The following is a 14,542-nucleotide window of genomic DNA, read 5'->3' on the forward strand; positions in this document are numbered from 1 at the left end:
CTCTCATGTTGCCAGAGTGACCACAAGATGTGACACCTCGGCCTGGATGCTGCTGGCCAATGAGGGTGGGGGTTCCTCCCCACTGACAGGAATGCCCACGGGGTTAGCAGGAGACTCTCGGGAAAAAGAAGAAGACATGGTGAGCAAGGGAGAGCAAACTGGACCCAATTCAGATGAAGACTTCTCATGGGAGAGCCACAAAGGAAGATGCTCTGGAAAGAATAGGACACAGCTCTCCCTGTCAGTAGACAGGTGGGAACTACGGGGCAGCAGGAGGTAAGTAAGCACACCTGAAGGACAGACAGGGAGAGGACAGATGGCAAGATGCCCCCAAAACAGTGGACCACCGTTGGCAGAGCAGACTTCTGCCCAGGAAAATGGCTCTGGGGCGTGCAACACCTCTCGGGTCCCCGGGCTTCCAGCATCTAGGCTGATGTGCCAGTCCATGACCTCACTGCAGCACCCCCAGCCCAAGGCCAGGGGAAGGGCTGCAGACCAGCTTCAGGCCCACAGCAGGTCTGTAGGAAGGCGTGGGCAGCGCCGCAGCACCCCAGATGCACGGGACAGGACACCACTCTACCGCTGGGTGCAGAGAAAGAGCCCTGCCCCTGCACCCCGCCGGGAGAGGCGTAGACACAGCAAGAACCCACACGCTGAGCACAAGGCCCAGATGGTAGGGAAGCGCCCTCCCAGACGGGCAGCCGGGGGACTGGCACGTGTGAGCGTCGAGCCACACCTGGCCCTGCCCTGGGGCCCTGGGACCAACCCCCGGACCACCTGCTCTGCTGCAGGCGAGGGACAGGGAGACAAGGACCCCGCCAGCCTCCACCAGCCTCCTCTCCTGTGTGAACCGCAGTGCACCCCGTGGCCTCGCACCCTCCCCGGGGGCGCCTGCCCGGCCAAGCCCTACCTTGTGTTGGCAATCCGCTCTCTCCACTCTTCTGAGAGGAAGTCGCCTCTTTCCAGCTGAAAGGAAGAGAACAGGAGGGAGGCTGACTCAGGAGGCCTCACCCGGCCTCGCACCCTGCCCACCCACCTGCCCGCGGAGAGAAGATGAAATGAGCGCAGTCACTGAGGTGGGGAGGACATACGACCAAGGTGGCGGTGGCTCCCGGGGTGAGGGCCCCGCTCTGGCAGTCACTGTGCAGCGACCCCGAGCGGGAAGGGAGGTTCCAGCCACGCCAGAGGATGCGCTGCAGAGTCACACAGAGCCAGGTGGGGGCGAGCTTGGGGCACGGCCACGCATGGTTCTCAGCCAGCTGTAGGCCGGACAGAGGCGGGCTGGCAGGCCAGGGCAGCACACAGAAGAGCTGTCGTGATTCGGGAGGCGACCAGGCCACAGAGCACTGTCCCGGGCGCCCCGGCACCGCACACAGTGAGGCCAAGGCTTGTTCTCTGACCCCCCGCAGCACCAGCCTCCTGGGGGCTCACTCGCTCTTCAACACCTGCTCTCCACGCCGCGCATCCCAGCACACCAGCACTGTGACGCCCGGAGCACCCAGTTCTTACTGACCAAGGTGTCCAGAGCTGTGGCACCCAGTGAACCAAAAAGTTGAAGTCTAATTTTATTATTCTTTAAAAATGCTCAGCATACGCCAGAGAGAAGCGAGAGTATACATCCCCACAAACCTGTGCACGCCCGGTCCTGGCAGCACAATTCAGAAGAGCCAAACAATGGAAACAACCCAAAACTTCCATCAGCGTGTCCACTATGCACAGGCAAGCCCCCCAGCGCCAAGCAGGAGTGGGGCCCCCACACGCTGCCCCGGGGACAGACCCCCAGCCCATGAAGCTCAGGGAGACAACCAGACACAGGAGGCCCCATGGGGTATGACACGTCCAGGACGCGCTAGTCCACAGACGGGGAGAGGGTTAGGGGAGCCGGGGGGAGGGGGCAGGGTGACCAGGAAGGCCCACTCTCCTCACGAAGACAGCAGGCACCCACTGGGGCAGTGGACCTGCTGTCACTCAGAAAGGGACCGAAGAAAGACCGAGCAGAGACAGGCCTATGAGCACTGCGCCCCAGTGCAGAGGCTGTGCACCAGGGCAGAAGTAGCTGCCAATCCTATGCCCTCCAGCCCATGCAGAGATCCCACCTAGGGTGCAGGGGGATCAGGGGAGGGCACAGCCCACCGAACGCGCTCAGGCACCGGGGGTGTTGCCCACACCCTAGCTGTCGTTATCCCTAAACACTCTCCCCACTTATGGAGCTTTCTGAACCTGCCACTCTCCCCAAGACAGCCCTGCTAGGCCTCAGGAGGGACTCAAATCCAATTTTACTGGTGCTGTGCAAGAGAGCGCTGGCACGGCGGGCCCGAGACCCCTCCCCAGACGCCCTCTGCTGCATCTGGAACTGGACGCCCAGCTCCCGCCACCTCACAGGCTGAGCCGTCTGTGCAGACACGGGGTTCGTGCTGAGCACCTGCTGCCCTCCTGAGCCTGGGGTCCCGGCCGAGCCGGGCAGAGGGCCCCCCGAGACCGACCCCCGCGGAGAAGCTGGGTGCCGGGTCTCTGCCAGCCCCGAGACCACACCTCGCGCACATACTCACGGCTCGTGTTGGGGGAACTGAGCGTGTCCTGTGGGTCACCCGGGGGAGGACCCTGGGAGCTCGAGCCTGGTGTCCCCGCCCTGCCCCCCCAGGCCTCCACCCTGAGCTCGTGTGCTTCACATCCTCTCTGTGTAAGGCAGGGCCACGGGGCTGACTTGGTCAGGTCACTCTCTCTGACTCGGGGCCTTCAGGCACTTGTCCACATGGCTCCCCTTTCCTGGGGGCCCCCCTCTAGGCCGTGCTGTCAGGCCACGGCAGCACTGCTGAGCCAAGGCAAGAGAACAGCCCCGTCCTAGGCGCTGCCCACCATGTCCTGCTGCAGTTCTGCTCCGGGCATGGGTTGCCCGTGATCCTCCAGGAGGGACTGGCTGGCTGGGGCACCCGAGTTAACAGTGGCCAGAGAGAGGTGTGTGGCCTTCCTGTGCCCCTGCCCAGGGACCCCGTGCCTGGCCCCAACACCACTGGGCCCTCCAAGTAGGAGAGGGCTCTGGCACACACAGGTGCAGAGGGCTTCAGTCCCCCACCTCCTGTTCCACAGGCACCACAGGTCCACTCGAGGCCCTGGGCCAACAGGCAGGGCTAGGGCGGGACACAGGTGGAGTGTGGGAGTGTGTGCAGCCACACACCCCAGCCACTGCAGTCCCACAACAGGGTCCTGGAAGCTGTGTCCATGCCTGCATGGAACACACACACTCTCTGGTCGGGAAAAGAGCACAGCTTCCAAGAATAAAGAGACTGAGGTCAGCCCCACCCAAAATCAGGGGGGCAAGAGCCACCCATGGGCAGCCCTGCTACTCAGCTAACGTGCCAGGAGCTGCTGCAAGTCCATAGACGCAGGAAAGCTCAGTCGAACCACCAGACCCTGTCTCTTGGCAGCACCCGCCTCCCAGAGATCCAACTCCAACCGAGACCAGAGCAGAGGTGGGCCAGAGCTTCTGAGATGCATGGGGCCCCAGATGACATGGCCCAGGCACCCCGAGGGCCACACAGATGCCATCCTGACGTGGCCAAACCTGGAGGGGTGGCAGGTGCCCAGAGGGAGGCCCCTCAAGGCCCAGGATAGAGAGTCACCGGACCATGAGTACGGAAGTGCCTCAGCACAGGCCAGTCCACAGACACCCTAGCACCATCCCCACGTGGCACCTCCTTGAGGCCACAGCTGCCCAAGGTAACAGACTCTCAATGCACGAAACCTACTGTATACCAGGCCCACTGCCAGGCGCCGCAGCATATGGGGCTCATTGTCAACAGCACGGTTACCGTGTTACAGGGCTCCGGGGGCCTGGATGCCAGCCTGGGCAGGGAGCTGGACAGAGAGTCTCCCAGGTAGAGGCAGCACCCTGAGGTGACACAGGCCTGCAGGCAGAAGCCATGCAGGAGGAAGGAATGGGGGCTGTGACAGGAGGAGGCCTGTGCACGGGCAAGAAGGGCCTGGCGCCCAGGCACCACTGCGCGGCAGGACGGGGAGGTGGAGGCCGAGGCTGGCAGGGGACCCTGGCTGGGCGGCGCCTCTGCAAAGGCAGGGGGAGCGGGAAGGGGGGGAACAGAGGAGGCGGCGGCCGCACGGGAACCCTTGGCCTCCAGCAGCAGGCTCTAGGCCTGGAAGCACACACTGGGCTATTTTTAGACTCCTCTTGGCTCTGTTTCCTCTTAGATTCTTAAGTAACAGGAGCAGGACTCTGTCCGCCAACAGGGACGCCTGGTCAAAGCCACAGAAAGCTGGGGGAAGGCCTCACAAGACCTAAGACATAAGTTCCCGCCAAATTTGGGTATTCAGCAGTCAGCACATGCTCCCCACGCCCCCCCGGAGCCGGGCTGCTCGAGACAGGACACCCTCTGGAAACAGGCAACAGAGCAGCAAAGGCACGGCGGTTGCCTGTCCTGCGGCCAGCTTTTTCCACACACCCACTGCCAAGGTCGTGCCCAAGTGTCCTTCAAGCCAAATTCTATTCCCAGCCACCTCACAGGGGCCACGGCAGGGCTAGCGAACAATCTACACCACACGAGACCTAAGGGATGAGACGGTTTCCACATGGGGAGGCCCGTGTGCCGACCACCACACCACGAGGCCCTGATGTGCCACTCACCCCAGACGGAGACAAGAGAAGGAAGGAGGACGGCGGAAGGAGAGGTGGCCCTCCCAGGCCTTACCCCTGCCCCTTGCCCCAGCCGTGAGGAGCATGCCTGAAGCTAAAACCAGCTACAAACAAAGTCCTGGAAGCCCTGCCTGGAGTACCAACGGCCATTTCTGAGAAACGTGGCACAACTTTTACACTGAGGGCTGGTGGCTATTTGGCCTTCTCATCAGAAACAAGAAGTAGTTTAAGATGGGGAAACCTCCATTTCAGGAAGTCATGGACTCAGGAAAATGCGGGAAGCAACTCCCTGGAAATGGAGGCCAACTGGGCTTCCTGCACACGCAGCCGGAACAGCAGACATCAGGGAGCCTCAGACGTGGGGGCACGGGAGAGCACAAAGGCCGGACCGCTCGCCTTTCACACAAGGCAGAGAATTCCAGAGGAAACTGCCCCAGGAGACAAAGAGGAGAAGCCGGGCCCCAGTCTGGATATGCAAGTCCTGGCCCAGAAGAGCAGAACAGAAGCAAAGGGACACCCAAGGACGTTACAGGACGGACTACGGGCCAGGATCTCTCGTGGACGCAGACGCAGACGCAGTCTCAACAACACAGGTGAAAACCACCATGCACCACGACTGGGCAGGACTGACCCGGCACACAAGGCCGGCTGGACACCCAATGCTCACCACATCAACAGGCCGAAGAAAGATCACAGACAGGATTGCATCAACACACTCAGAAAAAGCATTTAACAAAGTCCAACGCCCATTCATAATGAAGATTCTCAGCAAATTAAGAAGGGGCTGTGTCAACCTGATAAAGAACACCCACAAAATACCTACAAACTCACATCACCTCCGTGGTGAGAAAGTGGAAGCTTTCCTGGTAAGATCAGGAACAAGGCCACCGCGCCCCTCTCACCACTGCTTTTTGGCAGCATGCCGTACATACCTGCTGTTACGCTGGCTATGCAGTGAAACAGGAAAAATAAAACATATGCAGATTGGGAAGGAAGACGTAAAACTGCCTCTGTGCACAGATTACACGATCATCAATATAGAAACTTTGAAAGAATCCAGAAAAACAAACCAACCTTCATCTAATAAGCCATTACGGCAACGTTACGGGGTAAAGGTGTTCCCGTTTGTGACCGTGCAATGTACAGAAGCCAACTGCTTTCCTGTACGTCAGCAACGGACAAGCGCAATTTGAAATAAAAAAGACAGTATCGTTTATACAAGCACCAAGACAGACAGACACACTGACAGACTTAGGTATAAATCCAGCAAAACACGTACAAGATCTACAGGAGACAAAACACCAAACTTAGATGAACAAAACCAGTGACAGACTACAAAGCGAGGCAGGCCACGTCCAACGGCAGGAAGACGAGATACTGTCCAGGGGTCAGTTCTTCCCAAGCGGACGTGCAGATTCAATGCCATCCCGACCCCAATCCCTGTGTGCTCTGAGATGGATACCCACAAGCTGACTCTACAGTTTATCTGGGGAGGTGAAGGCCCCAGAGCAGCCAGCACCACGTGGAAGAAGACCCAGGCCAGAGGACGGGCGGACGCTGCCCGAGTGAAGACTCGCTCCAGAGCCAAGGTAGGCGGTTTGGGCTGCTGAGGGAGTGAACAGAGAGCAAAGGCTGGGCAGCAGGGCAAGGGCAGGGCTGCACTCACGGGGCACAAACAGGTAGGCCTCCACGTGCAGACAGAAGGATCCAGGGGCCAACCCCACAGCCTCCCAGTCCCACACACGAAACAGAGCTGTACGACTCCCAGAAGACACCAGGGAGCAAGTGCGGGTGACATCGGCCTTGGCGATGACTTTCAAACACTACATTTGTGCAAGCAGTAGCCATCAGGGCTGTCCTGAAGAAGGGGAAACCTGCCCTCTCCCTTTTTCCCCACACCCCAACCGACCCCCAGCCTGTGATCACAGGCTTTATTCTAGTCCCCTAACGCAACAAGGAACATCGATCGGTTCCAGCTCAACAGTCAACACCCCACGCGATGGCTTGCTCTGGGCTGGTGACAACGGAGAGTACAAGAGGTGAACGCTTGTAAGACATCTCCAGGAAGGAGGAGCAACAGGGCTGGCCGTGGAACCAAGTGGAATCTCAGTGGTTTGGGCCTCGAGCTCTGGGTATGTGCAGGTAATGACCTGAGATGGGGAGAGAAGGATGAGTTAAAGATCCGGTCTGGACACACTCTGTCCGGGTGTCCCCGCAGCGGCCAAGTGGGTGCAGGCTGTACGGCCGCAGTGTATCCACAGCAACAGAGAGTAAAGGATGAGGCTTGGGCCCAGACACGTTTCAGGCCGTGACCCAGATGCCCTGGACAGGAGGCCAGGGGTCTGGAATGCTGTTCGGCCAAGGAACATGGGCATCGCAAGGCTGGGCCGAGCAATGGAGGCTGAGGCACAGCAGCAGCCAAGAGAGCTGGGGGTGTGTGCCGCCCCAAACCTGAGCCTGGCCAGGAGGGACTCACGCTCAAGGTCTCATGCTGCCAGGAAGGCAAGAAGAAGATGCTACTGAGCTGGCCAGCGGACAAGGGAAGAGGCCGCCTTGTCCATATCCCACTGCCCAGCCCTGCGCTGCTGCCACAAAACACGCATGCACGACATGGAAAGAGGGCCCCTGAGACCCACCAGGTGCCTGGAGACACGCTGCACACGATTGCCTTGGTGCAGCTGAGGGCTGGGAGAGAGGGGCGCCGCCATGTGCCACCTCTGCTGTCAGAGAGCGCGGGGTAGGTGCAGCTGTAGCCCCCCCAAGGAGGCCCAGAAAGGGTGGAAGAGGCAGGAAGAGAAGAGGGTACTGCTGATGCCGAGCGGGCCTTCCCCCAACAGCACTGCACGCCCAGCTCGGCCGTGCACACCGCGCTCCACGCAGGGAGGGCGTCCCCAGGAGCGAAGAAGAACGGCGGGTCAGGGGAGGAGGAGGCACGGAAATGGAGCTGGATCGTTAGCCGCAGGGGCATGGAGCGATGGCACTCACTGTGTATTCTGCATGCTTTTTTCCATACCATTTCATCCACTTCCTGAACTCTCGGTCCATGGTCTGCAAGGGAATGATCCGACAGCCCGTCAGCGCCTCCCCTCGGCCCCTTCCTGCCCCCACCCTGGGACAAGCTGGGGCTGCCCACCTACCAGCCCTCAACACAAGCCCTTTGAGAAGCCCCAGATAAGTCTAGGGGTCGCAGGGGAGGACACCCCGTGGCACCTGCAGCGTCCACCAGAAGTGTGGGTCACATGCTCTGGAGGCCTTTCTGGAGACGCATCTACCCCCTACAGACCCCACGGACCCCACCCCAGGCAGACAGGCCGAGCGGTGATGCCTGCTGACCACGGTGCGTCTGGAGGAGACAGGCCCAGCCTGGGGGAGACGAGGCTGTAGTCCTTGTTGGCAGCACACGCAGTGGGGCCCAGATGTGCATGCGGAGACCCAGCAGCCCCCAGAGCGCCCACCTCGTTCTGTCTTCCCTCCCAACGCCCCATGGGTCATGGCAAACAAGGTTCAAAATAACAGACACACACACATGCACACACACATGTCCCACTCCAGAGTCACTCACCTCCGCGTACTTGGCTGGGATGTCAGCTTTCTCCACGCCATAGTGATGTTTGCAGTTGGTGGCCGCGGCGACCTGCAGCACAACCTGGCCCACTCCTTCAGAGAGAGAGAGGTACTGTCAGACGTACCCCCCTAACACAGAGGCGCCACCTACGCAGAGTCGAGGCCCCAGCCAGGCGGGTGCTGGCCATGGGGGTCAACGGACAGAGGCTCCTGGCTCTCCAAGAAGGTGCCAAGCACTCCCTAAGGTCAGTGAGGACGGGCTGGTGAGCTGAGCCCCCTCCAGCGGATGGCCATCTGGCTTACACTGCCTCGTGCAGACAACACTCCAGGGCTCCTGCAGTGGGAACCTGCTCTCTGTCTACAAGACCTACGTGGCATCAACTGTGCCGACACAGCTCCCCGAGACTCAGTAACACCTCCGGAAGGCTCCCGCGTTACCACCGCGGTGCGGCACGGCTGGCCAAATCTGAAATCACCCTGAGAATGCTCAGCATTGACTGGGGTTTGATGCGGGATTGGAGGTTGCGGGAGAAGCCCCCTGCACACAGAAACAGGGTCTCCAAACCACTGTCATCTGGTGGCATCACTGGGCAGCCCAACGAGCAGGCCCAACACACCAATACACCCAGCTGTCAGCGTCACGAGGGGCAGTCTGCAGGTGCTCCAGCGCCGCTGCGACACCATGTGCACCAGGAAGCTCCTTCCACTGTTGTGCCTCTGATACATTCCGGGAACCTTTGAGTTCACACTTTGAATAGAATATACTCAAACAATAAAAGTAAGCACACCAGGGTGTTCGGCTGGCTTCCTTGGAGTACAAAACTCTCAATTTCAGGGTTGTGAGTTCAAGCCCCCCATTGGGAGTAGAAATTACTTAAATGAATAAAAAAATATCTTAAGAAAGCAAGAAAGGGGGGGGAGGGAGGGAGGGAGGAAGGAAAAAGAAAGAGAAGAGAAGAAAGAGAAGAAAGAGAAGAAAGAAAAAGAAAAGAAAAAAGAAAAAAGAAAAAAGAAAAAAGAAAAAAGAAAAAAGAAAAAAGAAAGAAAAGAAAAGAAAAGAAAAGAAAAGAAAAGAAAAGAAAGAAAAGAAAAGAAAGAAAGAAAAGTCCCACTATTTAGAAACACAAAGTAAATGCCAAGGCCCATAGCAAGAGGATGTAAGGGTCATGGACAGCGATGTGGAGGGTGTTAAGAGCTGGGTACGAGAAGCTGGGTGGGTACTTTTCAAGATTCCTAATTTTTTTTTTTTTTTTAAGATTTACTTATTTATTCATGAGAGACACACAAAGAGAGAGAGAGGCAGAGACACAGGCAGAGGGAGAAGCAGGCTCCATGCAGGGAGCCCGATGTGGGACTCGATCCCGGGTCTCCAGGATCAGGCCCTGGGCTGAAGGCGGTGCTAAACCGCTGAGCCACCTGGGCTGCCCCTAAATCTTTTAGTACAGGTAAGTTCCATGGTCTTTTAGATAACTGATTTTAGAAGCACATGAATTCTTTTTTTTTTTTTTTCAGAGAGAGAAAGAATCCCAAGCAGATTCTCTGCTAAGTGCAGAGCCTGACACATGGCTCAATCCCACGACCCTGAGCCAAAACCAAGAGTCCAACGCTCCACCAACTGAACCACCGAGGCACCCCCGAAATATACACATTTATTAAAATGTGAATTTAAGTTAAATTAGAAAGGCTCAAACTAATGATGACATCAAACAAGTCCTCATCTGGTGTGCTGGCCCTTTTCCAAGCACCGAGGCCAGGCCGGTTTCAGACGGGACTTTGAATCTGCAGCACAAGGCTCTGTGTCAACCAAGGTCACATCCAGGTGGCAGAGCTGCCCCAGGGGAGGGCTGTGCACAGGGTTCCCATGTCAGCCCTGTCAGCTCGGCACGTCCCACTGGGAATCAACCAAGCCGAGGTGTTTGTTCAGTAAAGCTTATAGTTGATCGTGCGGACACCTGCGAGGCTAGGCCGAGGCCAGGCCCCTGCCCTCAGGAGACGGGAGATGCTGGTGCCGGAGGACCACCCATACACAAAGGAGGGGGCGGCTGGTGAGAGCCGGGGAGTGTGCAGGAGGGGCGAAGGCTCCCAGCAACATGGGGGGCTGGTCTGAGGTGGTCACTGGCATCCCCTCTGAGCCAAGAACAAGTCCCACAATATGAGTAGGGGTGAGAGACAGGGAGGGGCCCTTGAGAGCAGGAGGAACTGGCCTCTCCTCTGCACAGAGCACTGGCTTGCTGCACGGAGGGGCGACTCCCCGTGAGGAGCTGTGGGTGACACAGGGTGGTGACCGAGCTGTCCCTTCCATCTCCGGGGGCCTGGTAGCCTGGCGGTGCTTACAGCACGTCTGCTCACACTCACCACTGCCCAGGTCCACAAACAGGTCATCCTCGGTCATCTTGATCTCGTCGATCATCTGTGCGACCAAGTCAAAGGAGGTCTCCCCGTACACCTCCGGGGAGAAGGGCTCATAGTTGTTGAGCTTCTCGGGGTCTGTCACCGAGTGGTTGTACACCTGCTGCAGGATGTGCCTCAGGAGCCCGTTGGACGGCCGAGTGTTCAGTTTCATGGGCTGAGTGGTCCCCTTCCACTAGGACATTAGATAAAACACCAGCACATGTCACATAAGTGACGGCCCAGGCCCGCACCCTGTTCAGCTCATGCAGCCCGAGGAGGGAGTCGGCTCTGGGGCGCCTCTGAGGCCTGGTGCCCTAACCTTTCAATCTGCCCACTTTAGACTCCCGGCAGCCGTCCTTCGGCCACCTGCAGCCTGTGACGGCAGCACCGATGGCTCCCAAGGGCCCTCCCAGCCTAGGGCCAGTCCTCCGCCGTGCAGGTGAGTAGCGGCTGCCCACTTTGAGCGGCCCAGGTCAGCCCCAGGCCCCAGGCCCCACCTTCTGCCCAGGACAAAACCAAGGGGAGGGCTCTGGACCAAGGCAGTGGGTGGGGACCCACACAGCTGACACCCAGAACTTCTGTGAACCCCAGTCTCCGGCACAGGAGGCCCAGACATGCTCGTCTGACTCAGCATCCCTCTCCCCTCTCATCAGTAACAGTGATGGGGATGACTGCCAGGTCCTCGGTGCTGCACGGCCCAACACCCTGCCATAGCTCCCCTGACAGCAAGGCTCCTGCCAGAGAACCGCCCCCTCACCAGGAGCCCATGCTGCCTAGACAGTGAAACATCCTTGGGAACAGGAGTGACACACTCACTAGAACCACTTCGTGGCGGGGCATAACCTGGCTGTCTGTTCTTTGCCAAGCGAAGGCTCCCCAGACCCCAGCACGGCAGAGAGAGAGGTGAGGACAGAGCGCCAGGCCTCTCCATAATCAGAATGTCCGAAAGGGAAGGCAGGAAAACACTCCTAACACAACTGGCTGAGGGACAGGAGAAGCCCCGGGCAGGCCCCTGACCGCACCCACCTGTCTCAGCCTGTGGGGACGGGGCACCGATGTGAAGGTACATATGCACTCGAGACCCTGGGGATGCCCACCCAGCATGCTGGGGACAGGGGCTGAGAATGCACCCCACCCCCAGCCTGCTCCCAACAGCAGCACCCCAGGTGCCTCCCACTGGTGGTCAGCAGTACCCGGCCCCACGCCACAGTGTGAACCCCCACACTCCGGGGTGGTCGGCAGGGGTCTGTGAGGCGTGTCGTTAAAACCACCCAGGAAACTTGATGGGCAGCTGGGCTGAGCACTCCAGCACATGCCCCCGATAAGCAGAGGGGTATGAGGGGAGGACAGAGGCCACCTACCAGCTGGTGGATGCTGTCGATGGCACGGTTGTATTTGTCACAGAGCCTCTGCATGCTTTCGAAGCTGAAAAGGCAAAGGAAAGGCGCCGGTCACTATGGAGCTCAGAACAAGCCACAGGGGCCTGGCGGGGCTCTTGGGGGGGGGGGGGTGGACGGCTCATGGACAGGCAGAGCCAGCTCTCCCCTGGTGAGAAGGAAGAGGTCACACGTGCACAGCAAGGCTGAGCCAAGAGTCTGGGGCTGAAGCAGTCTGGCTACGTGGCCAGATCATGTATCTCAGGGCAGCCTGCAGAGACCATGGATCACGGGTCAACGGTGTGCCCAGCAGGTGTTAGGTGAGAAAAGGGGCTCTGCACAGCCTTCATGAAGCCCTGCAGTCAGGACCCAGGCCGGCCCTGACTCCCCACCCAGTGGGCTGGGCCTACTGCCCTAGGGCAGTGTGCATGGGCCTTACGGGGTCTTCCTTCCCTGGCTGGAGGGGGCCTCCATCTCGGGATGGTCATGGGGGCCACCCAGCAGAGGAAAGGGCCCCCTACTCTCAGGCTGGCAGAAGAGGACACTGCCCAGCACCTGCCCCTACAGTTTCCAACACTTTCAAAGATGTAAGTAGCATGTTATTAGAGGCCTAATGAGAACCTGCTTGGCAGTTTTTCAGTGAGACCGGACTCTCCCAAACCTATCATTTTTACTCTAGATATGACTTTCAATGAAATCCCCTAACCCAGGACACTGTACAAAGCCTGGGGACATCTGCAGACATTCTGGGTGCTCCTGGCATGGAAGGGGTGGGGCCAGGGATGCTGGTCTGCCTGTGACAGTGCCCGGGATGCCCCGCTGAGAGGGACCTGCCTGATATGGGAGAGTGCAGGGGTGGGGGGTGGTGGGGACACACGCTTCACGTGTCTGTGCTGTACTGGAGAGGGAGTCACCCAGGGGGCTCTTTCTGTAACACCTACATGCGTATACAGCAGCAAGGAGGCTCCCTCCCTGAGCTGGACGCCAGGAGCCCGGAAGAGGCCCCTATGCACATGGGACACAGGAAGCAATGACCACACAATGGCTTGGGGACACACACTGCTCCCCAAGCCACCGCCCCACTGTCTCCTGCATCTTTGCTGGTGGCCTGCCCTTCATCCCTCAACCTGTGATCCCTGGTTTCTCATGCAGCCTTCAGGGGAAAACCATGGCACTACTTTTTAATTCTATTTCCTTGTGGTTCCCCTCGCCCTGGACAGCTGTGAGCACCCAGGCCTCGCCCCCGCCCTCCCCCACCCCCAGAGGAGGCCTGCCCCTAGAAGGATGCACAGACGCTGTAGCAAAACTACCCTCATGAGATCCACCCCAGGAGCTCACGAGCACCTTCCCTTTACAACAGAAGTAGAAGGATTCAACTAAGCTGGCTCTGCTATAGCAAGTCCAAGGTCTCCCATACGACAGCCGTGATGGAAAAGCGAGAGAAGTGGAGAGCAAGCAGGAATAGCAGCCGCTACCAAAGCCTGATGGGTCCTCACAAAGGACAGTGACAAAGCAACCCCCAGGGTAACGTGGTGAAATCAGGACACAGGACAGACACAGGTGCTGCAGGTGGTTTAGCCACCTCCCCAGCTCAGTGCCAAGCCAGGTGGAACCAGGACGCAGGAGTCCACAGCCCCCACAATGCTCTCAACCCCGGAGTCCAGTGTCTGGGTGACACTCCTTCACCCTCCTAATTTGTAAAATGAAAGATCCAAGACCTGTGACCCCTGGTTTCTCATGCAGCCTTCAGGGGAAAACCATGGCACTACTTTTTAATTCTATTTCCTCGTGGTTCCCCTCGCCCTGGACAGCTGTGAGCACCCAGACCTCGGCCCACCCCAGAGGAGGCCTGCCCCTGGAAGATGTACAGACGCTGTGGGCGGGCCCTGCCGCCACATTGCCTGAGAGAAATGGGGATGCCCCACCACAAACCTGACCCCGCGGCCACACTAGGCCCTCGGATGGATGCCTCCAGACTGGCTGCCCACTGCCCACTTCCAGTCTTTCCTAAGCCATCTGAGTACAGGACGGAAGAACCTCAAACACCCCCCTTCAAATAACTTGTAGCAAAACTACTCTTAATAGCCCTGGCTGCTCCTGGCCAGGCACAGAGCAGTCAACCCATTACTGAAGGTGTGTTTCCCTGGCCAAATGGCTAATGTCCAAACATCAGCGCTTGGGTACACTCTCACCCTGGAAGCGGGAGAGGTTCACTCCAGTCCTCAGTGCGGGCCCATGCTGCCAGCTGCACGCACACCACGTGACACTCTGGATGAGGAGTGAGCATAGTTTTCTTTCTCAAATGCTGGGCTCATGATTAAATGGGGAACAAGGCAGGAGGCCAGGGGACCGGATCGGGGCTGACAAACAGACCAAGAAGCCCTTCAAACACAAAAGCAAGACCAGGTGAACACCCCACCTGGGAGCCAGGTCCTAGTAGGGGCTTTGGGCCTCTTCTGGGCTGCATCCCTTATCAAGAGCAAGCTATCAAAGCCCACAGATGACTACAGTCCTTCAGGGAAGACTTCAGTGCCGATTCTAAGCCTGCCAAGAGCTAAAACGGCAG

At 58.7% G+C, this 14,542-nt stretch overlaps 1 protein-coding gene across 5 annotated transcripts in view; it reads right to left on the reverse strand.

Moving 5' to 3' along the window:
• Positions 1-14,542, reverse strand: part of DOT1L (DOT1 like histone lysine methyltransferase) — a 65,435-nt gene that overhangs the window by 25,640 nt on the left and 25,253 nt on the right. For 4 of the 5 annotated variants that reach the window (XM_077860625.1, XM_077860624.1, XM_077860627.1 and 1 more), the window contains exons 4-8: positions 11,962-12,025; positions 10,565-10,793; positions 8,208-8,302; positions 7,631-7,693; positions 911-966 (exon numbers count right to left, since the gene is read on the reverse strand). In XM_077860625.1, the coding sequence (XP_077716751.1) occupies positions 911-966; positions 7,631-7,693; positions 8,208-8,302; positions 10,565-10,793; positions 11,962-12,025 (507 nt within the window). Of the gene's footprint in view, positions 1-910; positions 967-7,630; positions 7,694-8,207; positions 8,304-10,564; positions 10,794-11,961; positions 12,026-14,542 lie in introns of those variants that run through there. The other variant, XM_077860628.1, reaches the window with a different exon arrangement.

The sequence above is a fragment of the Canis aureus genome, chromosome 19 (genome assembly GCF_053574225.1).
Source record: "Canis aureus isolate CA01 chromosome 19, VMU_Caureus_v.1.0, whole genome shotgun sequence".
NCBI classification, from domain to species: domain Eukaryota; kingdom Metazoa; phylum Chordata; class Mammalia; order Carnivora; family Canidae; genus Canis; species Canis aureus.